At 39.7% G+C, this 27567-nt stretch overlaps 1 protein-coding gene and 1 non-coding gene across 3 annotated transcripts; both read left to right on the forward strand.

Annotated features, from left to right (window-relative positions):
* Positions 1-417: 417 nt before the first annotated feature.
* On the forward strand, positions 418-27360 carry LOC117430432 (copper-transporting ATPase 1-like). Of its 2 annotated transcripts, XR_009307488.1 has the most exons (24): positions 418-892; positions 4064-4200; positions 6426-6906; positions 7421-8149; positions 8805-9056; positions 9828-9991; positions 10839-11000; positions 11720-11796; positions 12202-12424; positions 12664-12897; positions 13460-13551; positions 14676-14803; positions 15851-16005; positions 16908-17042; positions 18956-19150; positions 20196-20378; positions 21268-21478; positions 21837-21983; positions 22072-22214; positions 22629-22832; positions 23193-23310; positions 24072-24174; positions 24725-25983; positions 26022-27360. XR_009307488.1 is itself a non-coding variant. In XM_058989089.1 (23 exons), exons 2-23 carry the CDS (start codon positions 4081-4083, stop codon positions 24981-24983), a joined length of 4515 nt encoding a protein of 1504 aa, XP_058845072.1. In that variant the 5' UTR covers positions 418-892; positions 4064-4080; the 3' UTR covers positions 24984-27360. The 2 variants fall into 2 exon arrangements, 1 of the variants encoding a protein (XP_058845072.1); XM_058989089.1 differs by having other exon boundaries at positions 24725-27360.
* trnat-ugu (transfer RNA threonine (anticodon UGU)) lies at positions 16397-16469 on the forward strand. The gene has a single exon. It is a non-coding gene; the product is annotated as a tRNA-Thr (tRNA).
* Positions 27361-27567: the final 207 nt, after the last annotated feature.

The raw sequence follows: 27567 nt of genomic DNA on the forward strand, positions 1-27567 counted from the left end.
GAGATATGCAATAATGTAAGCGTGCCATACAGATAGACGGGTGTACAGATGCACAGACACCCAGTCTCAGAAATTGACATTCTCAATAACGTAATGCTACATATGTAAAACAGGGATATTTTTGTTCATCAGTTGTCAACTGTCTTTTCTATGGATTAACATATTCACCTTTCATATACATTTCAGCAGATGTCTTTCTAATGACTTTTATATTTCGAAAACTGTGTGTAATTATGTATCCCTGTAGCCTTGCTGTATTTCAACTATACTTTCTGACTCGACGACTAGACACACAGCTTGGATCATACGAGTTTTGAAGCTGTGTGTAGAAGTTTGTGTTAAATTAATTTGCCATGACAACATGCTTGCTTCTCTTGATTGTCCCGCCTACTTTTTGCTGTCGCATCCTGTTAGATATCGGAAGTGGCGTTTATTTTTTTGTATTTTGCGAGGACCTCTGGTAATCTAGATAAGTGTTAGCAGAGTAGATCGTGGAAGTTTCTGGATTTAATTGACAAACAAACAAACAGATACATAAATAAATAAATACAAATTTAACGTGATTCCACAATCTTTCCTATTACATACGGGATATCCACGTTTCAGAGTTGATTCCCTGGATTATTCATTTGCATTTATAGCTACGTGACAGTAGTACCCGAGTCAATGCACAATAAATTGGAGTAGCCAGCAGCAGCAACCCTTGCTGTGTTAAAATGGTCATTTTGTTAATATCGTTAGAATAATAAGAAGCCGTCTTTACAAATGCGTCAGCCAAAGCAGGAATGTAACATGGAATAAACATAACTTGATTTAGAATGGGATACAAAAATGGATATGCAAAAAATCACCTTGGAAGTGCCACGTTGAGAGCAAGATAGCATTTTTTTGGGTAAGTTTAATAGACTCATTTCTGTAATGTTTGTGAAAGATATACTAGTGGGGTGTATTTTTTAAATTAATTATACCAGAAAGGGCATACTACATTTTGGATGTAAAGCACAGGTTGTTTGAACTTTAAGAACAGATGAAACTGTAAACGCGATTATCGCTCGTACTAGAACCGCTTAATCATGTTGATGTTCACACTAATGAAATTCATGTACCCAACCCTGTGTGGATTCGGGACCCTACAATGCTGAATCATGAAGTGCTGTGTAAACCAGTCACTAGCAGAACCGGGCATACTTTAAATGTGACAGGATATTAATAGGAAATACTGTAAGCACACGAATTAAAATGTAATCTGCTGAGTTTGTAACGGCAGCCAATTGAAATTTCCCACATCTAGAAGTGAAATGAACACAATGAAAGCACCTTTAAACTCAAGTGAACCTGCACTGTGAAATCCAAGACATTTTCCTTTTATAGACCGTGATTGCACCAGGAAAGTTGCCAGGATTGTGATTGTTTACCGGTAATTCATTTGTGGCTGTGACTTTCCTGAAAAAAAAATGCATTAGCTACAAAGAGCGTTTCAGTTTATTCTGTTTAGCCACATTTTTGTTGCTTGAGACACAGCATGAGTCAGATTGTAGCAGGGATGTAGAAACATTTGCTCTAATCAAACATGTTTCTTTCAAAACTCCACATTTGAGACCTAGTAAATGGACAGACAGGTGAGATTTAGAGAATAATTTTTATGGTAAGCTAAGACCACTTTAAACTTTCAAGGACGTTACATACTGTAAAGGCATTGCGATAAGACCCAGTGAACTTCACTCTGTGTTTCTGTACAGTGGTCCATTGTTTGTCTGGTAATCCAATAATCGTGTCATTGCATTCTCTGACAAACTTTGTTTACTTAATAGCCAATAAAAATAAATTGAATTCAGTACACTGTAAAGTATCAGTTAAACTGTGTAATTAAATAACAATTGACACACATTTTACCCGATTGTTGATCAATCAAACTGTTTCTTCTTGATTTCTAATCACCTCCTGTATGGTGGCTCACATTGCTTGATTGCCTAGTGACTAGTGGTAATATTGTCAGTAGATTCAACCTGTCACAGGTGAATTCAAGATTAGAGCCATCAGTACTATGTCCAGTTAGACCAAGTGTTTCCACATACTCCCTGGTACTCTTAAGTTGCGCTCAAGGTCACAAGCGACAAGCGATTCTATAGATACACAGCATGTAAAAACAGATTGACAAGCAGCCTCCATATCACCTGACATTATGAAACAGTACTTGTGCTTAAGAGGTTCTTGTCAAGACAGCGGAAATATAATATTTCATCATTAATCTATAACAGACTACAGTATATGTTTTAAATGAAGGACAAGCTTTGGTTAAATCGCAGTTCATTAGTGCATACCCTTTGTCATACACAGCTGAGTAGAAAAGGTCCATTCTTGCAGATTTGGAAGGACACAGTGGGAGCTTCCCATACTGACTCCCATGCTTTAACCCTGAAGTGAAACAGTCAAAAACTCCCTGAAAACTCCTGATCTGGAAGTATACAGTGGAGGCTATTCAAGCTTGCAGGCAGCAGATTCAATCTTATGATTTCACAGCAGGTCATTCCAAAAGTGCTGACATACTGTAGAAATCATATGACTTCCTTAAAATAAAGTCTTAGAGAGAACCTATGTGCTGGATTTTCTACAGAGCCAATGTGTGTCATCGCTTTATTACAGTGAAACAACTAATTTTTCTTGTGCATTGTAATGAACCATTAAAAAAAGATTATTTTTGTCAAGCAGAGATATCTTTACAGTGACATGGCTTTTGAAAACAAACTCGCAGGTTTAACCAGGCATTCATTACTGTCCTGTTATGATTCCCGGGGGAAACACAGCCTGTACTTTATTGTTTTACGTACAGTAAATGATACATAATATGAAAGTATAAAATACTGTAGCATTTCAATGAGTGCTGTGGAAGCACTCGTAGGTATGTCTGTACAACAGTAGCTAGATCTTCTCTCTGTGGAACCTTATACACTTCTTCAACTTGCTTCTACACAAATTACAAAGCTGAAGCTACAGTTTAACCCAGCAACAGCATACAGTATAAGACATCAGTTTCTGTTTATGGTGTAATAAAAGAACAGCACACAGCACACAAAGGGTTATCTCATGCCTTATTTACATCAGTCAGACCCACACAAACACTCCTGTGAAAGTCATTCAAATCAGTGCATTCACTGTTGTTAGTTTGTAAGTAATCAAAGTGATCATTTTAATAATACTGCCATTTGATTGATTGGCACAAAGATGTACTATGATATACTTGTACAGTATGTTGCAATCTGCATGAGAATCATATACTTAATAATACTTACTTATAGACCGACATACAATATAGTAGTATAACAAATACAAATTGATTTATGGTAGTCAAATGCTTTAGAGGTAAAAGTACATATATTTACATTTAAAAAAAAAAATGTATGAACTAATGAACTAATATCATGAATTAAAATGAACCATACTTCCCTTCCCATGAGGGCACTGGAGACTAGAGAAAGTAAGCATGTAGATAGTTTACTGGTAAGAACTAGATTGAAGGTTGATTGATCAATACATAGATTAAGATGAATAACCAGCACAAGAATGTGATCGGTGTTAACTGTTCTTATTTACTGTAGACGTGCGTTTCCAGAATATAAACTGTATTTGGCGCACAATGACTCATGAACGAGTGGATGGGATGTAATTCACTTTCGGAAGTAGACAGATGGTTTTGACTCTTATTGAATTAGGAGGGAGCTAGCCCCAGGACAGGTTCATTCAGTGATCCAGTCTATATTACAGGTACAGAGTGCACAGTGTGCTGCTGCAGCAAGCACTGACCCATCGCTCTTCTCAATCCCACCAGGCAAAGATCTGTTTCCACTGCTGGAGCTACGGACAAGGCATGAGATGAAAACTGCTTTTTTAACTACCTACAAATATTTATACTCTGAGTAAAAAGCGGTAGAGATTTGTTATTTTAATTGCACCGCAGTGTTTGTGGAGATTAAAATGAGTTTTCTTAATATTCTTTGTTCTGTATTTGTTCTTGTCTGCGGACGTGCATACTGTAACAGGATCCACTCTCTGTTGTGGTTCTTAGGGTTGGGTGCAAGCACTATGGCGCTGAAGTGTGAGGTGCATTCCATCACAGTCTGTGTGGAGGGGATGACCTGTAACTCCTGCGTCCAAACCATCGAACAACAGGTGGGGAATCTGCAAGGCGTGCATGACATACAGGTGAGTGCTTTGTGTAGCCTTGCCAAGCCAGTGCAAGCTCTCGCTGTTGCTTTTCACTTCCATGTGTTATGCAAATTACTGGTACAGATCCAGTAGTGTTTAGTTTTGTGTGCAGTTAAAGCTGCAGGCTTCCTATGCTTGCAAAAGACCTCCTGGACCCTGGAACCCTTATCTCCATTGCATGTGGTTTTGTATCATCAGCCTGCAAATAGGGGAAGCACCGCCCAAAGATTATGCTTTTAATTTGAAGCCTGGGTGACGTCAGCTGTATGCTAATCTTCCATATCAGTGTAATTAATTGAATATTGACATCTCTTAGTAAATAATTTACATACTGTATAATGGCTGTTGATCTTTGTAAAAATGAGGGTGAGATTGGGTTTTAGAAATCAGAATTCTTTCGTTTGGGGGGTTATTATTAATTGTATATACCGCATGGTCCTGTTAACATTTATATCCGTATGAAGGTAATGTTTAGTCTTAATAAGGATTAGTTTTCATAAATGAACTACACTTAAAAGTGCAGGTGTCCCACCTGTTATGTTTACCCGGAGGTCAGAAAGCTCCCCTGGATTGAAAGCTGTTTGATAGTGACGTTGCTAAACACTGTTCAAATGGAACACAGTGTGCTGTTGTTAACATAGTGAATGTTTGAAAGCTTTAGTTACAATGATTTGGGTTTGCCCTGTGTAACAACAGCATTACTCCGTGTTCAAAGGTTTGCAGCAGAAACTGCATGCACTGTAACCTAATTTGCTTGAGCTGTTCCCTGTTGATTCTTTCGAAAGGAAATTAGCCATAGACCAGCAGTTTGAAATTCTTTATTCAATAAACACCACCCTTTCCTGCTAGTTCATATGCCTAAGGACAGGTTCAGATTGGGAGATAATATAACAGTGTTTAGGTTAGGTGACACGAGGCTGCCCTTTACACTATTAAAACAATCTGAGTAATTACTGGCTGTTAGCCCCATACTCTGCCCTAGGGATACCCTGACATGGGACACATCAATCTGTTGCACAATACGTTATTGTTAATGATAAAATTAGGACCAGCACAAAACAGCGTTTAGAGCAAACATAATGTATTTAACAGCCAATAAAACTGTTTGGTTGCTGTTAAGGTCATTGCTGTAAATCCTTCCAGCTGTATTAGTGGATGTCCTGTGCACAAGGACTAGATTCTCAAAGCTCTTTACTCCTTATTGTCATCAGCACATTTTTATAAGAAAGATGAACCCAATAAGATACCCAACCAGAATCAACAAACATTTCATTGAAGTATAAAGAGTTGTTTCTTATTCATTTGAGAATTGTAACTGACGTATTACCGGTTTTAATACCAAGCAGTTCCCCCAAAACGCACTTAAAAACACACTGCATAGTAACCTGCCTGCACACACGGGTGTGATTTGTCATGTTCTAGTTCACCATTAGATTTCATTCACCCAGAGATTGTTTACAGATCCCATTGGCGCTTATCTAGCAAAGCAGCAGATTTCCAGTGAGGGCATCAGGTGACTCAAACACTGCGAGGGACGTGACTAACCACACAGCACTGTGCTCAGTTACTGCCAGATTTAAGAGCACTATTCCATGCTTACACTGCACTCGCAGACGAATTCAGAGTGACATTGAATGTGTTACAAACAGGGCTTCATTGGATCAGACACAGAATGGAAGTATTCATAGTGGGTAAAATATGCCCAGGTAACCATCTTTCCCTTGACAAACACCTGTAGACAATCATACTTGGCAGACATGATATTAAACAGGGAAGAAATGCAACATTAGGAAAATGTAAATGAAAGCAGTACTTTTATTCCGGTTGCTTTGTGGTTGGTTTACTGTCTTGAGAAATAGAACAACTTGTGAGAAGTCTCTCTACTAGGAAAAACAACATTGTAAATGTTTATATACTTTGCTAAGGTTACATTGTACAGTGTATGATAAAGTGTAAAAACCAATCCCATTACTACTGTACAGTATAGTATAATATCTTCTGCGGGGTATATCCCCATATGTACAGTATAGAGGATAACTGTTCATACTGTAGCTATTCCACCAATGAGTATAGCTGAATAACCCACGAGCCCCCAAAGGTGTGGAGTGTGGTGTTTACGGCTATCGAATTTGAAATGAAAGTATGTCTAAACCTATTATTAAACAGCTGAATTCAGAGAATGACTTCCCTTATTAATATTATTTTTACTTCTCCTTTTCCAGGTCTCTCTAGTAAATAAGGATGCAGTCGTTGTATTTGATCCCAGCCTCCAAACCCCGGAGTCTGTGAGAGAGGCTGTCGAAGACATGGGGTTTGAGGCGAGTCTTTCTGATTCAGCCAAGCCAATACCCACTGAAACAGGCCTCTTCAGCATCCCCAGCCTGGTGCCTCAGCCCCAGAGTCAGGTCCACAGCACACTCTCCCAAATGAAGGGAGTTCTGGATGTTCAGATCGCCCCTGAGCCTCAGCATGTCAGCGTGACTTTCATCCCCTCGCTTGTCAGCACCAGCCAGATTGGTGGGGTGGTTCGGAGTGTAGACACTTCTCCAGTGGAAAGGAAGTGTGACCCCCCTGAAGAGCCTGGGCGGAGCCAGGCGAGTGAAGCACTGGTAAAAATGAAGATTGAAGGGATGGTGTGCCTCTCTTGTACAACCACCATCCAAGGAAAGATCGGAAAACTCAATGGGGTCCAGAAGATGCAAGGTTAGTAACTGCTCCAAATCTTTGTGCATACACTGCTGTGCAGAGTCTCGTGTAGTACAATGAAAGAGATCAGAAAGGCATTAACTGGATATTTAAATTGTTTGCATCTGGCTGTCTGTCACAACAAGGCTTGTGATGGGCTCTTGTGATTGTGTCACAAGTCACTGTGTTATCCTAAGAAAGCACAGTAAGCACTTTGTTGTGACACACTGTTTGCTGTTTTAACAAATACAAGGAGTAAGTGTCTCTATGGCAACCTAATCCTTTAGCTCACAGGTTCAGTAAGGTGTGATAAAACTTGGTATTAATATTATTTAGCATACGTTACTGAGAGTATTAGATTCTTATGGGGATATATGGTGGTGTCTTTCTCTGTGTGTATTTGTATCAGTATGTCACACTTTCAATATTGCATATATCAAATTACAGCTGATTCAATTTTCATTATTCTTTGCCATTTCTTGTCCAAACTATCCTGTATATACTGTTTTTTTTTCTTTTCTTTGTCATTTAGTCTCGTTGGCCAATCAGGAAGCCACTGTCGTATACCAGCCACACCTCATCACTGCAGAAGAGATTGTGAACCAGATTGGCTTGGTAGGCTTCAAAGCGTCCCTCAAGAACAAACCCAGGCCTTTCAATCTGGGCTCCATCGATGTAGAGCGCCTGACAAACACTCCAGTCCAGAACTCTGCAACAGCACAGCAGAGCCCTGAGACAGCCTGCAACCTCACTACCGTCGCCCTGCACGTAGACGGCATGCATTGCAACTCCTGTGTTCTCAATATCCAAAGTAATATATCGGAACTTACTGGCGTGCATGGAGTCGTTGTTTCTTTGGAAAAGAAGACTGCTACTATAAGATGTAACCTGAAACTCATTACAATCAATAACCTCAAGAAAGCCATTCAGGCTCTTCCACCAGGAAACTTTAAGGCAACCGAATGCGAGTCTGTGTTTTGTACGACTCCCCCCAGTTCCCCAGTGTCTGTGCCTCTTCTGACTCCAGTGAACTGTACAAGCCAGCCCCCAACAGCGTTGTCTGTGATTAGCATTGAGGGAATGACATGCAACTCCTGTGTGCAGAGCATCGAAGGAGTGCTGTCCCAAAGAAAAGGAGTGAAATCCGCACGGGTGTCTCTAGCTCACCACAGTGGAACTTTTGAGTATGATCCACTGCTCACTAACCCAGAGGAATTAAGGGAAGCTATAGAGGATATGGGATTTGATGCCTTTCTACCTGGTAAATATTCTATTTTGTTGTTTTGTGTTTTTGCAGTTACAGTTCTGTATGTGCCTTTAAAGTACATAGATGTTATTGGTTCACTGGTGTGAGTCTTATTATGTTGATTAACCGAGAATGATTTGCTCAATACAACAATTAGTCAGTTTAATGGGAATGCTTTATTAAACATCAAAATCAGCATGCCAAATGTTTTGCATCACCTAGAATTTTAGGATTGAGACATAATAATTAAACAATATATATAATTTTGATATCTTATGTGACGTCATGTAATCAAAGAAACTACAAAATTATATTGAAAAAGTCTAGCGGAAGCCTTAATAGCAGTACAGTGTTTCATGTTAGATTTCGAAATGTTACATTTTTCAATTTTTTTTTTAAGTATATGGAAAACTACAAAGCGGTATGTAATTCAATATGTTAACGTAACATTATTCAGCAGGTTTTATTCGACTTTATGAAGCAGAATTTGTTAATTCTATAGGGTGATGCAAAACTTTTGGCCAGGGCTGTACATTAAAATGATACAATGTTATGCTTGTACTGAACTGCATTTTTTGTCTGATTGTCTTTGGGGTGGGGGTTGAGGGCATTAATATCGAATTGGCCTTAACTGGTAACAAACACAGCGATTTCTCACTTTCAACTTCAGGTACAAATTCATTAGCAGAAGGCTTTGAATCCTCATTAGCACTGAAGGCACTATTGCCAAAGGGGTCTCCCAGAAACAAACAGAAGAGCTGTAGCCCCTCAGACCGGTGGAAGGACGAGGAGGAGGGCGAGACAGACCCAGCGGCTGCACTGACCGCTCCACACACCCCTATGAAGTGCTTCATCCAGGTGACCGGGATGACCTGTGCCTCCTGTGTGGCCAGCATCGAGAGGAACCTCAAGAGAGAGGACGGTGAGATCAGACTTGTGGGAGAGTCTTGTCTGTTTTCTGTCTGACCTTCTTTACAGAGATTGACCAATCAATTCATACTGTGTACAGTAGAAACCTGCTTACGCATTTTCACCACACCGTGGTTTTACTTTTATTTTATATATGCTTTATCATATCTGTCTTAAGCTTTACAGTACTTATGCATGCTTTACCCTGCTTAATTACACTTTGTTATGCTGGTAAACTTGTATAAGGGAATGTCTGGTTTCACATTTTTCCACTTCTGAAACTTCTGTGTTTGTCTGTTTCCTAATAAGTTATATCGTTTTTATATAATAATATGTTATGCATCAAGATTTTCTTTTCCTTACACATTATTTTGACTGGCATATTTTGGCCTGTTCTGAGATGTAGATCAACTTCAATGTTTGGTTCATTTACAAGAATTGTTTTAACAGAAAATAGTGCTGCAATGTTGACATTACATGAAGTATAGTGGGTGAGCTTGCCATAGGATCTGTACCTCATGCTCAACATGTGAAACTAAATACAAACAATGCTGTGGGGTTGAGTTAATCATACTATACCACATGGGCATAAGTCTCTGCTGTTTTCTTTTAACCGCATTTTGTTGCTCTGGGCAATCACCCTGGATTATGTCAACCACTTCCGCTTTATTATCCCAGGATTGCCCCTGAAATATGTTGTTGCTGCAGTCCAGTCATATTCCCAGTTGTGACTTCTCCCAGCAGGGTACAGATGGATTGAATCGGCCTCTCTTGTGGTTTTTAGGTATTTTCTCTGTCCTGGTTGCCCTCATGGCTGGCAAAGCAGAGGTGCGCTACAACCCGGCTGTCATAGAACCTGCGGGAGTGGCAGAACTAATCAAAGAGCTGGGGTTCGGAGCCTCAGTCCTTGAGAACTACGACGGGTCTGATGGGAATCTAGAACTCGTTGTAAGTATGGAATGTATATCAAGTGTTACGATGTAATATGTGATATAATAGTATACAGTATCACTCACTGTATATGGTAAATGTGAAGTTAATTACGCTGTGCTGTGCTGTGGAGTTTTTTCCATCCTGTCTCGCCACCCTGCCATATCTTTGTAATTGAGCACATAGCTACCTGTTTTCTAAGGTCTTTGTCACTGTGCTTGGTATGCAAGGTAAGTCACACCTATATGCCATGATACTGCATATAAGTCAACATCCCTCAGTATTATGTAAAAGTAGGTCACCATGTGCTAAATGGTAATGTCTGTGCAGTTTTATGAAACCAGGATATTTGATCCATTGCCTGGCAAATGAACCCTTGTATTGTGACACTTTTTATTTCATGAGAAATTAGAATGAGGTCATCTTTAGCTTACATGTGTTAACATACAAAGCTGGTATGGCAAAATACAAAAAAGGTTTTTTTAAGATGTGAAAAGGGCTGGCTAAGCAAAATAAACTTATTACACTGGAAAAAAAAAAAAAAACAGGCATTTTTCAGTCAGCTGAGATGACATGACCTATGAGTCACTTTCTTAGGAAGCTGTAAGTTATGCAGCCTAAAATACACTATATAATCATTTGTAACTTTATAAGAAATACATAAAAAAAACACAGTAGACAATATACAGTGTCTTTATAGATGTGGCCCACTTGCAGTGTTTTAGCCCTCAGCTAGATTTGAGATATTTTGCATTGTATGAGCAAGGACATACTCTGACATTTTGAGAACTGCAAGCTTTATATTGTAACAGTTTAAACCACGCTAATCAGACACTGCTGTTTTTATCTTCTGCACCCTAAACAGATTAGAGGAATGACCTGTGCCTCCTGTGTTCACAACATAGAATCGAATTTAATGAAGACCAAAGGTATCGTTTACACATCCGTTGCACTTGCAACCAACAAAGCTCATGTCAAATATGACCCGGAAGTCATCGGACCTCGTGATGTCATGAAACTAATTGATGTAAGTGCCGGTGTTTTACTTTCTTACAGCAGTATGAATGGCCTGTTACTTCTCTCTTATCATTTTTTAAAAGTAAAAACATGTTTGGAGGACAGATACACTGCCTGGCCATTTTATTTGTACATGTACTGTACTTAATATTGGGTTGGTCCACCATTTGCCGGGATCAGCCTTGATGTTAATCCATTATTTGGTGCAGAGGATTGTGATGAATGTGGTGTTCAAGTTCATCCCAAACATGCTCATTTGGATTGAGATCCAGGGATTGCAGTGGCCATAGAAGATGCCTGAAGTCTCTGTTATGCTTTTCAAACCATCCCCATAACTAGAGTGTATTGAGAACACACCCCACACAGGTCCTACTGTAGTAAAGTGGCCAGGCAGTTTATATTTGTAAGTTTCTCATGGCCGGTTTTGTGCAAACACCCCATCGGCATGTTCACTTTTCTATTGCCTCCATGCATGCAGTCTTTTTTACACAAGGTAGTATTGTGATGTGTTAACATCTTAAAGACATTCTCCAGGCTCTCTTTAAGCAGCCACATGACATCTTTAAGAAATCAGTACATGCACTAGCTAGCATTTAAACAAAACTACAGTGATAAAACATGTGCATTTATTAAAATGAATACCCGATGTTCTTTAAAACTTTAATAATTCATATCTGCGGTGCTTTGTTCACAGTATTTGTTTGTTAATGTATTTTTTTCTTCTTGCAGAATCTTGGTTTTGAGGCTTCTTTAGTGAAGAAAGACAGATCTGCAAGTCACTTAGACCACCGAAGAGAAATCAGGCAGTGAGTGTACCAAATGGAGCATATATATTTTAAAATTCAAAAAAAGCATTGCATATAGTTTAGTAATAATACTGCAAGACCCTATTCCCTGTCAGCTAATCCCCAATAACTGGGATGATCATCACATCTGCCTGGAACACACATGGCCTGCCACGATGACACTCTCTGACATCATTAAGTTCTGTTCCATCTTGTATTTTTTTTTTTCTGCCAGTTGTGTTATACTGGCTCCATTTTATAGGAAATAACATAAATTTAATTTTCAATAAGGACTTGTAAAAGTAACAACTTTATGAAATGTAGAAGTATTTTTAACCATATAGAATATTTATTTTGTTTAAAAATAAATTGGTGCTGATGTGTGAAGGACTCCATGTGAGGTTTGAACTCATTTTCTTTTCCTAGATGGAGGCGGTCGTTCTTTGTGAGCCTGTTCTGTTGCGTCCCGGTCATGGGACTGATGATCCACATGATGATAATGGACAGTCACTTCTCCGGGCAGCACCACCACAATGTCAGTGTGGTGGATCTGGACCAGTATCACTCCACCATGTTCCTGGAGCAGCAGGTTCTCCCCGGGCTCTCCATCATGAATTTAATATCCTTCCTGTTTTGCGTTACTGTGCAGGTACGAGAGTTTAGAAAACTAGTTTATGGTTAAAACTTTTAAAGTCCACTATTCTTAAAAATGCATCAGACTAGCACAGATTTGAAACTAATATTCTCTCCGTTCTTACAATAAATAACATGGTTTTTATATACACATTTAATTGTATTCTCCTAGATTGTTTTTACTTACTAAGTGAAGTTGTTTTTTTTAACCTTTCACCTTTTACATTCTCATGATCTTTCTTGTTCTCTTTCTAGTTTGTAGGAGGCTGGTACTTTTACATCCACGCATACAAAGCACTGAAGCACAGAACTGCAAACATGGATGTGCTGATTGTCCTGGCCACCTCCATTGCCTTTGTGTACTCCTGTGTTATCCTGCTGGTCGCAATGATTGAGAAGGCCAAAGTGAATCCCATAACCTTTTTTGACACCCCTCCTATGCTTTTTGTCTTCATCTCACTGGGAAGATGGCTGGAGCACTTAGCAAAGGTAATCGTATTTGTGTATGAATTGATTAAAAAACAGTAACCAGTTGGCCACATAAGTGCTGTAGAGAGCTGTTGGTAGAAGCTATTGCAACGGCACGCTGTGGCTCTCTTTCTTAGTCAGCTGCTGCTTTTCCTATGACTTGCATGTTGACAATATCTTTGTGCATGACCTCAGAAGTGCAGCATTGAATTATAGGAGAGGAGTGATTGGTGCATTTCTATTCACAGACAGTTTAAAAAACATCTTTACCATAATGTTTGTTACTTTCATATATGAAACTATTTAAATACAAAAAGATTTATTAAATGTAATGACAAATGTTTTGACAGTGAAGACATTGAAAAAGACTTGTAGTCATAACATTTGTTACTGACTGTATTAAGCTTCTTTTAGTATTTCTAAATGCAGCACTAGTAAGGGTTTAATAGTTATGGAGGATATATCAAACTATGTGATGGCAATACATATTAGCTAAGATTTACCGGAATTCTTGTGTTAGCTGTATTTCCTTTAAATCTGGAATGCAGAGTCTTCTAAATGTATTTCATTTTTGTTCTTTCAGAGTAAAACTTCAGAAGCCTTGGCCAAGCTGATGTCCCTGCAGGCTACAGAAGCCACTGTTGTAACTCTGCGGCCTGACAAGTCAGTGCTGAGGTATGAAAATAGCGTGCTTTGTACTCATCTTGTGTTTGTCAACCTTATTGATACCATGGTGTGACAGGATAGCGTCACGGCTCAAGCTGTTACCGGCAGGAAGAGAGACTCGGAGACAGAAGCTGCAGTGAAGCGCTTTGTAGAGACAGAAGCTGCAGTGAAGCGCTGTGTAGAGACTCAGACAGAAGCTGCAGTGAAGCTCTATATAGAGACTCTGAGACAGAAGCTGCAGTGAAGCGCTGTGTAGAGACAGAAGCTGCAGTGAAGCGCTGTGTAGAGACAGAAGCTGCAGTGAAGCGCTGTATAGAGACAGAAGCTGCAGTGAAGCGCTGTATAGAGACTCGGAGACAGAAGCTGCACTGAAGCGCTGTGTAGAGACAGAAGCTGCACTGAAGCGCTGTATAGAGACAGAAGCTGCAGCGAAGCGCTGTATAGAGACAGAAGCTGCAGTGAAGCGCTGTATAGAGACAGAAGCTGCAGTGAAGCGCTGTATAGAGACAGAAGCTGCAGTGAAGCGCTGTATAGAGACAGAAGCTGCAGTGAAGCGCTGTGTAGAGACTCAGAGACAGAAGCTGCACTGAAGCTCTATATAGAGACTTGGAGACAAGCTGCAGTGAAGCGCTGTATAGAGACTCGGAGACAGAAGCTGCAGTGAAGCGCTGTATAGAGACTCTGAGACAGAAGCTGCAGTCAAGCGCTGTTGCACACATTTATTAAACCAAAAAAAGGAACAAAACACAGAGTCAAATAAACAGGCACAAGTATAGAAGTTTTAGGGGTTAGTTTTAGTTTAATTTCAAATGCTTCCTTCCAGGTCTGATTTAATTATCTTTATTAAATACCAAATAAAACAAATAAGTGTGCTGTACAGAGGCATGCATATACAGACAGAGAGAAACACCATATACTCCCAGTTAGTTTGAGGGAGGCAATATCCACTTCTGTTTAGGTAAATTCAGTGTTCTCCAGTGTCTGTTTTCCAGTGGCTGTGCCAAATGTTTTTATGGGTTAATATACAAGACCCATTTCAGCCAACTTTTATATATATTTTAAGAAGCCTTGTGTAACAGAAATGATGCGTAAACCCCAGGAGTGACCCTCTTGTTTCCTGTTTGTCTCTCTAGTGAAGAGCAGGTGGAGGTTGAGCTGGTGCAGCGTGGAGACATCGTTAAAGTGGTCCCTGGAGGGAAATTCCCTGTGGACGGCAGAGTGATTGAAGGGCACTCCATGGCAGACGAATCTCTAATAACAGGTAAGAAGTTACCATGTAGATTGCAAGTGGGGCCTATTTCCTGTAACACAGGAAGTGAATGGGGAGGGAAAAGTGTTGTGGTAGGATATGTTTGGTTTACCTAAATCGCATGGAAAATTAAGTCTGAAAAACCAGTTCAACAGCAAAACAATGTTAATATGATAATGACAGGTTAGAGCATGTTTTTTAAATCCTATGTTACTGCACCTTGTAATGCATGTTTACGATATACAGTCGTTCTTGTTGAATGCCCGTGAATTAGGTCGTCTTTAGAAAATGAGATTGTTTCAAACAATAGTGCCCACACAGACAGTTTCCAGTGTAGATATCGACTACTTGAGTAGACATCCCACACTGGTAATTTATTAAATAACAAAACTTGCATTAGAACAGAAGAACCTAAGAAAATTAACAAACGAGAGGAGGCAATTCGGCCCATGTAAGCTTGTCTGTGATCTCAGTGGGGTTACCATAGCAACATGTCAGTACGCTGTTAACATTGTTCTGGAAGGAAACTCCTCTCTTTTTGTCTTTGTTTGGTGATGAGAGGTGTTTCTATTTTGTTGTCCCCCTTTATAGATGTTTCGGCTAATGCCTTAATCATTGTTACGAGTTTAACTGTTTCAGTGGTGCCCCCCCAGTGATATTTAGGGGCCAATGCAATCCGTTATGACAATAGTATTGTTTATAACAGTTAGTAATACTTGTAACTGACTGTTAAAGGGGATCACACTGACCTGTATCTACCATATGTACATGGTCCACTATTGGCCTGATTTTCCACTCCGGGTATATAGTCCATGTATTAAATTTACTATGAAGGGGGAAATTTGCCCATCGGGGACATATAGACCTATATATCAACAGATACTTTCAGTAATTTGCACCAAAGAATGTCCTAAGAAAATGTAATCACAATTGTATAAGCAGTATAAGTAAAAGTATGTATGTGTGTGTGTGTACGTTCATAAAGAAAGAAGGAGAGGCAACTCCTCACTCCCCACGCCCAGGTCCAGGCCTGACCTCGTTCCATTCCTCTCATTCCAGGGGAGGCCATGCCCGTCACCAAGAAGCCGGGGAGCTCTGTGATTGCGGGCTCCATCAACCAGCACGGCTCGCTGCTCGTCACCGCCACACACGTGGGAGCCGACACCACCCTGTCTCAGATCGTCAAACTCGTGGAGGAGGCGCAGACCTCAAAGGTTACTTTTGGTTTTATTTATTTTTTTATTTTGTATTGTGTAAATTCAACTGTTGACGTAGGCAACAGCACATTCTATCATGTTTCCAGAGCCAGTAACAGTTACAGGAATCAGGCAACAAATATGACAAGAATTATAAGAACAAATAACATTATTCATGGGTGTGTGCATATGCTGGATCTACCTATTGCCTAAATAGTGCTAACATTTTACTGATAATACAAATGCCGATAATACAGAGCTTACAATTTCAGCAAAGGCTTGTATAGTGTGAACAAACATGTTTTATCAGATAATAGTAACGTTATAAAGCAAAAATGGTCAAACTAAACTAACTAGGGCTGTGTTCAAAGGTTCATTCTTTTCACTTGACAAGCGTAAGTTTACAGGAGGCTGTGTGGTCCAGTGGTTAAGGAAACGGGCTTGTAACCAGGAGGTCCCTGGTTCAAATCCAGGCTCAGCCATTGTTGTAGTAAGTGACTCTGCAGCTGATGCATAGTTCACGCACCTTAGTCTCTGTAAGTCGCCTTGGATAAAGGCGTCTGCTAAATAAACTAATAATAATAATATTATTATTAATTTTTTTAGTAGTAGTAAAATGTGAGTGATAACCTGCTTGGAACAGTGTTAAATAAAGCTTTGTCATCTTCAGGGTTTACAAAATTATCCCTCATGCCATTACCAAGTCTGCTTCTTAAAGGCTCACAGTTTGAAATTTGGTTTACCTTAAGTACACATAGATCATTTTTCATTGTATATGACTGTGGCTCTTCAGGAATCAGCTCTCTTTAATTGAATGCCCCCTCCCCTGGGATTGGTAAATGGTAGAATGTTAATCTTGTGGTTTATACAGTGCTGTATGTCTATAATTATATAACCCTCTTAATCTTCATCTCCCCCAGGCTCCAATCCAACAGTTTGCAGACAAGCTTAGTGGATATTTTGTCCCTTTCATTGTTGGGGTTTCAGCCATTACACTTATTGCTTGGATCGTGATTGGATTTGTGGACTTTGAACTAGTGGAGAAATATTTCCAAGTAAGTTATGCTGCTCTCCCATTCTCTCTTAATGGAAATGCTATTCCCCACTCTAGAATTACAACCCTGTTTCTGTCTCACAAGAGCCATACAGCATGCCCTGTGGTGGGACACTATATTAGTCAAATAATATCATGGTGTTTTTGTTACTAATCAAAACTGTTCAAATCCTAGAATAGACCCCCATGTAGGACAGCACTGATTCGAAGTGACGAGTCTGCCAAGTGTAAATTGTTCTAGAGAGATACGTGACCATTCTGCAATTATTACTGCCTCAACTGTCTCAGAGGAGGTCTAACTTATTTAAGAAAATAGATTAAGTTTTCAGTGTGGCACTAAATTAAATCTAGTAATCCAGAAGAATGACCTAAAACTGCTTCATTTTAGACAGTTGTTATAGAGGTGAGTACGAGAGTGATAAAGTCATTATTTCAGTACTATACTATACCATAGGGCTGTCAATTAATTGCAGTTAACTTCTGTGATCCTCTGTCTTGACCCTCTTAGCATACCGTAACTCATTCCCTGCATCACCATTTTAATATACTCAAGCACATGCAATGCAAGTTAGTCACAGAACTGCATTATGGAGTACTAAAAGTGAAGGACGTGTGAATGGGAAGTTTATTTAAAAATAAAATGTTGTATCTACTGTCAAATTGATTTTCAGTATCACAAACATAGGCTACATCTAATCTGAAGCAGCATCTGCGTGCTAAACACGCTTTCACGTCTCAAAATACACTTTCTAGCAACAACACAAAAAAAAAGTGAAACCCGTCAGTTTCACTTTTAGAAATTCAGGATCGCTGCAAGAAAATTTTAAGTTATTAATAAAAGAGAATCCTTTTTTTATTTGAAACGGCAATGAAAAACATCAGTAAAGGATACCCTTTTAAAGGAAACTGATAAGAAATTATACAGTATCATTTAAAATGTATTAAGGTGAGTAATAAACTGACTCCATTGTGATTTAGCAGTTGGTTCAAACAATTTAACAACAAAGCTGGAATGTTTGTGTATAATTCTGTGTAAATAAATATAAAACTATAAAGGGACAACACTATTAATCCAGAAATAGGACAACAGGTTTTTTATGCTGGGTTGTTTTTTGGATGATGATGATGATGATGATGATGATGATGATGATGATGATGATGATGATAATAATAATAATACCATACAAATTTAATTTCATATAGCGCTCTTCATGCTAGCATTTCAGGGCGCTTTACAAAAGAAATATAAAATAGCCTGTGTCTAATATATAATCCAGCTACAAATAAACAGACCCAAACAAATATGTTTTCAAACAGGATTTAAAAGATTCATTTGTGCTAGCATTCCTTATATGAATCGGGCGCAAGTTCCAAAGACGAGAGGCATTATAACTGAATGCCCGGGCTCCTAGAGAGTTCAAACGAACTTTAGGGACTGTCAGAAGATTAACATTTTCCGATCTCAGGAAACGACCAGGAACATATGGGGTCAGCAGATCTTGAAGATAAGAAGGTCCAAGAACATGCAAGTCCTTATAGATAATAAGAAGAAGAACTTTAAAATAATAATAATAATAATAATTATAATAATAATAATAATAATAATAATAATAGCATCAGTAAGAAAACAAACTTGAATCAGATGGATGCAATAATTGTATCAATTAAATATGCGATTTATTACTATTTATTCAATTACTTTCTAAAGCAGTTGGCAGCTGTGCTGTTTGCAATAAGGTGGATGTATTTCTGTAGTCCTGCACAAATCATGATAGCAGTAATCTTGGACTACCTAATGTTACTTTAGGATACCGTATTCCAAGAGTAGTTTTAATCGGGGTCTGTGAAGCCAGCTCATTATATAGCATGATTAAGGTGACACTGTGAGATTTGACCTGCTTGTATTTTCCTCAGGGATATAACAAGAGCATCTCCCGCACGGAAGTGGTGATTCGCTTTGCCTTCCAAGCCTCCATCACAGTGCTGTGCATCGCCTGCCCCTGCTCCCTGGGGCTGGCTACCCCCACTGCTGTGATGGTAGGCACGGGGGTGGGAGCTCAGAACGGCATCCTCATCAAGGGAGGGGAGCCACTGGAGATGGCACACAAGGTAAGCACCCGAGGGAACTCGTTGAACCAACCTGTTACCACCTCCAGGAGGACTGGATGGGATTGCCCTGACCTGATGGAGGGTTTGTGCTGTTACAGGGCAAGGAACTAACTTATAATGTAATGCTGTTAGCGATGTGTGGTCTTCAACAGGTGACAAGAGTGCAAGAGTTTACTGTATCTTGAGAAGTCATTTCCCCTGTGTAAGATAACAGTAGGGATGTCTTTGAAAGCTTTTTATTCCAAAGTGTAAGTTAGTCTATTTTTTTAAATGAGAAAAGCCCCCTGTTAAAGTTACAAAACTTTACAAAAAGAATCTTTTTTTTTTGTATTTTAATGTATTTTAAGTACGGTTTGGCTGTTTAAATTCCTACTTCGGATTAAAAAGATTTGAAAGTTCTTGTATATTATCAGAAAATAAAAGCGTAAGCAACATACGTTTAGAGAAACATGCTTTGGTTAGAACCTTTTTGTGGGCATTGGAATATAATTCTCTATTTTCATTCTGATGGTAAACAGCATCCCCTGCTGGAGAAATCATGAAAAAGGTTTTCCTCTATTGTGGTTATGGTTTATATCCTGTTGATTTTCATTGTTGATCATATTTTTGGAATTAAATATATAGATTTTGATCATAATCAGTTGTTTATGTGCATGCTGTTATATCATATTCCAACTTTTATTGTTGTAATCTAATAATCCAGATGTTCCCACATCTTGTTTGGTGAAAAGTGCAGTCAATTAGCCAGAGTACAAGTGTAGTAACAGTTGATTTTATTTGAGATAGGACATGTGATTCCCCTTCGCTAGCGCCACTCAAAAGGTGAGGTTGGTGTCATATCTGCGGTACAGTTAAGCTGATGCAAAGATATAAACCTATTACAACTGGAGGTATAAAAGATGCAAACCCACAGGAAAACATATATGCTAAAAGGGACAAACATATTGTATTCCTGTACCTATAGCATTGCAATGCTGTCGCTGTTAATAAACTGTTAATTCATTCACGGCATCATTCTGTTCTTTGATTGGAAACGATCCTGCAGATAAACACGGTGGTGTTTGATAAAACAGGAACAGTGACCCATGGCACACCCAAAGTGATCCAAGCCAAGCTCCTGGTGGAGAGGAACCGAATGCCACGCAACAAACTGTTGGTGATCGTGGGGACAGCGGAGAACAACAGCGAGCATCCTCTGGGAGCCGCAGTCACCAAGTACTGCAAACAGGTGAGCTGCATGTTCCAAACAGATCCAGCAGGGATGGAAACACCGCTCCCATTGCAGAGCAGTTTGAGCAGTTCCTAGACTTGCTAGGAGTTTAAGAAGACACACCTGAGCTTGTTACCTATACAGTGTGGCTGATCAGGCTCATATTAAAACCTGGAATGAGGGATACTGCCATGCAGTAGGAGTCTTATTACCATCCCTGATACAGTCAACCCAGTATTGGCCCATGAGCAGGAATAGCACACATGGAAATGTCGACCTCAGCCTCTTAACTTACTGGTGTTATAAATCACCCAAATAAAAGATTGTACTCTTGACTACTACTGTTAGTAACAGAGGTTGTGTATGCTGTGTGTTCTGTGCACAGGGTGACGTCTGTACCAGTATTATATGTACTGTTATGAATACACACACTGCAGCAAGGAGTTTGAATGCCATCATACACATTTCAGTGTGAAATGAAAATAAACAACAAGGCATTTCCCTATGGTGCCTGACTGGGACATTTACTGTAAGCCCAGTGAATCGAAAAGTACATTATACCTAATTTGTGGACACAGCAGAGCAATTCACAAGCATTCTCTTTTCTTCCTTTTATTGCCTGTGGTCGTTGCAGTAAATTGTATCATTCAAACATTAGCGGTATAATTAATGGGTGACTCTTTGGTTTGGTATCCGTTATGAGTGATTATAAACAGTAGCAAAAGAATCAGTGGGAAAGGTGTATAATAACTATTACAAAAGCAAAGCAGCCCCATACCACTAGTGAGACAGACAGACCTGAAAAGACAGGCAGACAGACTATCTGTTATAACTGAATGTTCTAATCACATTCTAGAATGGTTAATAGTACCATTAATATAATGTATCATTGTGCTTGTCTCTCAAGGAGCTGGGCACTGAGTCACTGGGATCCTGCACAGAGTTTCAGACGGTCTCTGGCTGTGGAGTCAGCTGCAAGGTCAGCCACACAGAGTCCCTGCTGTGCAACAGAGAAAACGAGTCTGAGGAGAGGGACTCCAGGAATGCTGTGTTAGTCCAGATTGAGGACAGGACAGCCGACCACACGCATCCTTTGATTATTGAGCCTGAGCCTTCAAGTAAGTAAACGGGAAGACTGTTTACAGTACCATCGCATACTGTTAATATCTTTTTAAGTGTAATATAATGGTTCTATTGATCCTGTTCACAAAGATGAACTTTGTTTGGTGTCCTCATTATGTGCTGATCTGCCCGTCTCACTACATGGTAAACGCAATAACTGCCTTCCACTCCTAGCCTCTTGTAGATGTCAGTAGGCTACCTAGTCATCTTGTTGAGGCAGAAACACTTGGATCCTTTAAGACCCAACTTGACAAAGTTCTGAGATCAATCAGCTACTAGGAACTAGATGAGCTTAGATGGGCTGAATGTCCTCTTGTTCGTAAAGATTGTTATGCTATGCTTTCTCTTGCCTAGCCTCTGTGATATCCCAGACCTACACAGTGCTGATAGGAAACCGCGAGTGGATGAAAAGAAACGGCCTTGAAATTAAAAGTGACGTTGATGATGCCATGATCGAGCACGAGCGCAAAGGACGCACTGCTATCCTCGTAGCCATTGATGGTAAGGGCACACTCAGTCTCAAGAACGAGATCGCCCTAGGGTACTTGGGAGCCGACTTCAATTCAGCAGATAACTTTGTGTTTCGTAGGCCTCCTGTGTGCAATGATCGCGATCGCGGACACAGTAAAACCTGAAGCGGCGCTTGCTGTCTACACTTTGAAATCCATGGGGCTGGAGGTGATTTTGATGACCGGTGACAACAGTAAAACTGCTAGAGCCATAGCCGCACAGGTAGGTTTTGATTCCTGGGCTGGGTTTTGCTAACTACCTACCAGAAACTCTGTTGAGCTTCTATAACTGGAATCGGTGTCCACCCCTGTAGCATATTGTGTTTACAATCCAGCCTCAAAAGCCAATATCTTCATATGCTATATACAGTACTTCTCTTTTATAACACTGTAGTCTGGAGCCAGAGTTATGAGACCATGCTATTTGTGTTCCGCCTTATAATGAGAATGAAAATGCCGTTGAATTGCAATGTGGGGCAAACAGGAGCCATGCCTTGTTATAGCTGGTTTCGTGGTATAAAGGGTCGCCTTTTAAAGGGGGTGTAAACTGTTATGTGGTGTCAGCTCACTTTGTGTTTGATACAAAGAACAATAAGTAGTATCTTTTCTCGTCATCTCTGTTTTACTTGTTTTGCAGGTTGGCATTACCAAAGTGTTTGCAGAGGTCCTCCCCTCCCACAAGGTGGCGAAGGTGGAGCAGCTCCAGAAGGAGGGGAAGCACGTGGCGATGGTTGGGGACGGGGTCAACGACTCACCAGCTCTCGCCATGGCAGACGTGGGAATCGCCATCGGCACAGGGACCGACGTGGCCATTGAAGCAGCAGGCGTTGTGTTAATCAGAGTACGTGCTATAGTACTGTAAAACCAGACATCGCGTGTTGAAAGAAGACGTCAGTAGTGAATATTTTGTGGGTATCCCAACAGTGGGGATGTGGCGGAGAACCGCTTCTCCAGTTGTGTTGAAACTTGATATTAATATTCTTTACCACAAGAATCTGTGAATTTAAAGAGACACTTGTCCATATGTGCCACACTTGCATTTTCCACTTCCATACCGGGGATGTAGTTCATGGGGATCTGTGTTTTCTTGATACTCATTTTGTATTCACAGCAGTGTGCAGGTATATGCTTGTTACTGACTCCTGTATGAGTTGGTATTAAATATAAACTGCAATTCAAGTGGTGATGTTTTTTCTTCCAGAATGATCTGTTGGATGTGGTGGGGAGTATTGACTTATCTAAGAAGACTGTGAGAAGGATTCGGATTAATTTTGTTTTTGCTTTAATTTATAACATTGTCGGAATTCCAATAGCAGCTGGTAAGCAGTGCTCAGTATGCTTTCCTCTCTGTCGTTTTAACACTAAATTGAAAATGTATTATTTATTGAAAGCATTTACGATCACCGGTAATTCAGTGTTATTTATTTTTTTATTTTTTTATGGATTTATTTTTTCTTTAGATGTAATATACTAAATGAAAGCGAATGACCACACCACCTTTTGTTTATATATCACTTCAATAATAGCACAGCACAACACATGTATCAGTGCAAAGTAATAATTAGAATAACTAACTGGAAAGTGATTGACTAGCCCTTCATTTCCTTCATTTTGGAAGCCTGGGTGAAGATCTGGTCAGCCTAGTTCACTCTATAGAATGAACTACTTTTGCTTCGTAAAGTCGAATTAAACCTGCTGAATAATGTTACATTAACATATTAAATTAAATACCGCTTTGTAGTTTTTTATATACTTAACGAAGAACTGACAAAAATTGAAAACCGTGATATTTCAAAATCTAACATTAAAATACTATACTACTATTATGGCTTCTGGTAGACTTTTGCAATATCATTTTGTAGTTTCTTTGATTACGTGATGTTAAATAAAAGATCTAATGTTCATATATATATATTTTTTTAAATTATGTCTTAATCCTACAATTCTCGGTGATGCAAAACTTTTGACCATAGCTGTAGGCAGTGCCATTGTCCCTCTTCTTCCATAAGCACTACGTCTGTGTTTAAAACAAGCAGCAGACAAGTCTACAGCATGTGACTGATGTGTGCTGTTCTCCTAGGGGTGTTTCTCCCCATCGGCCTGGTGTTGCAGCCCTGGATGGCATCTGCTGCAATGGCTGCATCCTCTGTTTCAGTGGTGCTGTCTTCATTATTACTCAGACTGTAAGTACTGTGAATAAGGGTTCTGTTAAAGGTTAATGCAATTCTATCATTAGAAAATGAGCAGAACGTGTCACACAGCGCCAGACAGGAGACACATAGCATTGCCTTTGCTGTACCCTGTGCTGTTCACATCACAGCAATATATAACATAATCCTGGTTTTAATGATCAGGGATCACAGATCAACTGGGCAATGCATTTGGTGCAGGAAGGAGCTTAATGTTGATACACTGCGAGAATGTTTCTCCTGTTTCTCACCCATGATGTGTGTGTGTGAAATAAACTGTTTTATATAATTCGTAAGAAACGACTCAAACTGATAATTTAACTAAGATAATCGGCATATTTAGTTGTTTCTTGCTTTTTATAATATCAATGTTGTTTCTTCAAAGTCAAACTCAGTGAATCAGGAGCCTCTGTTGTGATCCAGAGAAGTACTTGACGTGGAGTATTTAACTCACTTCAGCTAAAAACAAATCTCCATGGTGTGGCTGATTTGAAAAGGGTGGCCAGACTGAGCTTTTTGAACCCCTTTTTTCTTTCTCTTTTAGTTACACTAAACCAAGCGCTGAGAAGCTGGAGGCACGAGCCCGAGGCCGGATCAGACAGAAGAGCCTTTCTGACATCAGCGTCCACATTGGAATCGACAACACCAGGCGCCAGTCTCCAAAACTCAGCTTGCTGGATAGGATCATCAACTACAGCAGAGCCTCCATTAACTCCCTGAGGTCAGACAAGCGATCCCTGAACAGCATGGCTCTGACAGAGCCAGACAAGCACTCTCTCCTGGTGGGAGAGGAGATCGTGTGAGTCCTGAATACCTTCCTGCATTCACACCAGCTCCTACCGCTCCCAGAGTCACCTCGTCAGCTGTGAAACTGATGCAGAAACATGCTGCTAAATTACATGGGATTCTCAATCAGTTTCAAACCCTGATACAGGAACAATACGATATTTCAGCGATTCTTTTAATAAGGCGTGTTTTTTTTTACGAATGTTAACCCCTTCTTTCCCAGCCTGTGCAATCACAGTTGAACTCTTGTTGCATCCAGTTTGATTAGATCATTGTAAATTCCAGTCCTGGTCATGGAAACATTGCACCATTGTTACAGCTGGTGTTTGGAGAATTCCAGCAGGGATGTGGAACAGTGGAATTTAGTTTGCAGGGTACCTGAGGACACATGAAAAACACGAATGGACTAATTGTACAATACAATACGTGGATCAATGCAGAGGGTTTGGTCCTAGCGCACTGAACCCAGAAGATCTTCAGTTGGCACAAAGCTAAAGCTGTAATGGGGCATTTCATATTGGTGCTTTCGAGTTTGAAGAGTTTCAGCTGTTAAGTGATTTTAATATGGATGAGTGTATTTAGAAGTAGAAAAAAAAGATGTTTTAAGTTATGGGTTTTAGTTCAGTATTAAAAATGCTGGTGATCAGTGTAGATTTTATTGTTAAAATCCATTTTGTTCATGGATATATTTTTCAATTTAACGCCTTGCTTTCGCAGCTCGAGCAAAATGTTTCATGTTTTTTTATGAAATGGCCATACAGTGGCAGTGTACTTATGATGCTGTTAGAAGTGAATGGAAGTGAGTAATTACGAAGTGGTAATAGTAATTTTTTCTGAGCTTAAGAAGTGCCCAATCAATAAATATTGTTAATTAGTTATTGAAAAATATAATTAAACATCAATAGGAATTGCATCAGTCCGTGGAGCAGCCCGGTAGTCATATTGAGCTCTAAAGTGTTCCTTATAATATATCAGAATCCTCCTGCTATCCAGAATCCTCCTCCTTTATTCATGCAGGTCCTGCTATCCAGAATCCTCCTCCTTTATTCATGCAGGTCCTGATCATCTAAGCACTATCATACCATTCACTGCACTTAAAACATACAAAGAAAGCATTCATCCATTACAACACATATATATATATATTAGAGACCCTTCTGTTTGTATGTGTTGTTCCAATATTCTGTAGATAATGCAGTGCCAAGATACTGATAGGAAAATTATAATTAAGATTGCAGACATCTGGGCTTATGTAACGTCAAAATGCCCTTTAAAATGCTCAGTGGAAAATACAAAACTCTAGAATATTTCTTGAATGACATATATGAAGAACAGGACTTTCACATAGCATAACCCTACATGTGGGGCTGCACATTCAAGCAAGTGCTTGCTTGCTGGGGTTATTGTATTTGTTCTTGTTAATGAGAGAAGCGACACAGATTATTAGACATATGCAGCCTCGAGCCAATATTTACTGTAAAGTTAAAATTATTTTGCATGACTAGACGTCCATTTCAGATACTACAAAAGCTCCTTGTTATATAGGTCAGTGTTGTTCTATAACTGACCTCTTTCACTGTATTTTATTGTGTTTAGTGAAGATAATAAGTAGGTCAATAAATGGATCTCTCGCGGGTGTAAACACCAGCAGGATTACTATAAAGAGTTAAAGAGCGGTCACGTTGAATGTCCTTGAGTGACTCACCTGGTGAAAGGGCAGCAGTGTGAGTCGTGCAGTCAGGGGAGCGCAGGTTCACGTCCTGGCTGTGCAAAGTCGCCGGTCTTTGATTCCACAGGATTGCCTCTGGCGCTCCTGTGGGTTAGGGAGGCAAAACTGGCAGAGGCTGTTTCTCCTCATCGTGATGCAGCGAACCCTGCTGGCCAGGCCCCCGGTGAGCTCAAGCGGACACCTGCAGTGCTGGCCTTTGTCCTCCAGAGGTCAGTCACTAGCTGGGTTGTCTTGGTTTCGGAGGTTGCCCGCTATACTTTCTCCTGAGCTGCTCTGAATTTTCACTTTATCACCAATGACACCACTTTTATTTGATTTTTTTCTCCCAAATCTTTAAAACTGCTTGGGGTTCAAAATGATATACAATAAACATCTTATTTTTTTTTTTTTTTTTTTTTTTTAATATATATAATCTCAAGGAATAAAGTTTCATTAAAAACCTGTTTCTAAATATGTTTGTAGGTTGTTTAAAAACAGAGAGATTGTGTTTTCTCACTTGTGCTTTTTGTATGAAAAACAAGAGAAAAGTGATGGCATGCTTTACAGTAAACGAATATACTGTTCTGTAAATACATTGATTTGCATCTCTGCTCACGTCAGTCCATATATAGTTCAAATATACTGTATTGCACTTAAATAAAGTATATGATGTGCCTTTTTCCAAATGCCTTGTTTAATACTCTTTTAATATCTCACTGAGGAATCTCCTGTTCACAATGTCACCTTCAGGTGTTTGATGTAAAATATTTTGAAGTACTGTGTTAGAAACAGCAAAAAAAGGTAACTTTAGGGGTTTCCGAGTGGCACATCCAGTAAAAGCACTTGCGTAGAGTGCAGGATGCGTCCTATAGTCTGGACGTCGCGAGTTCGAG

The sequence above is a fragment of the Acipenser ruthenus genome, chromosome 16, assembly GCF_902713425.1.
Source record: "Acipenser ruthenus chromosome 16, fAciRut3.2 maternal haplotype, whole genome shotgun sequence".
NCBI classification, from domain to species: Eukaryota; Metazoa; Chordata; class Actinopteri; order Acipenseriformes; family Acipenseridae; genus Acipenser; species Acipenser ruthenus.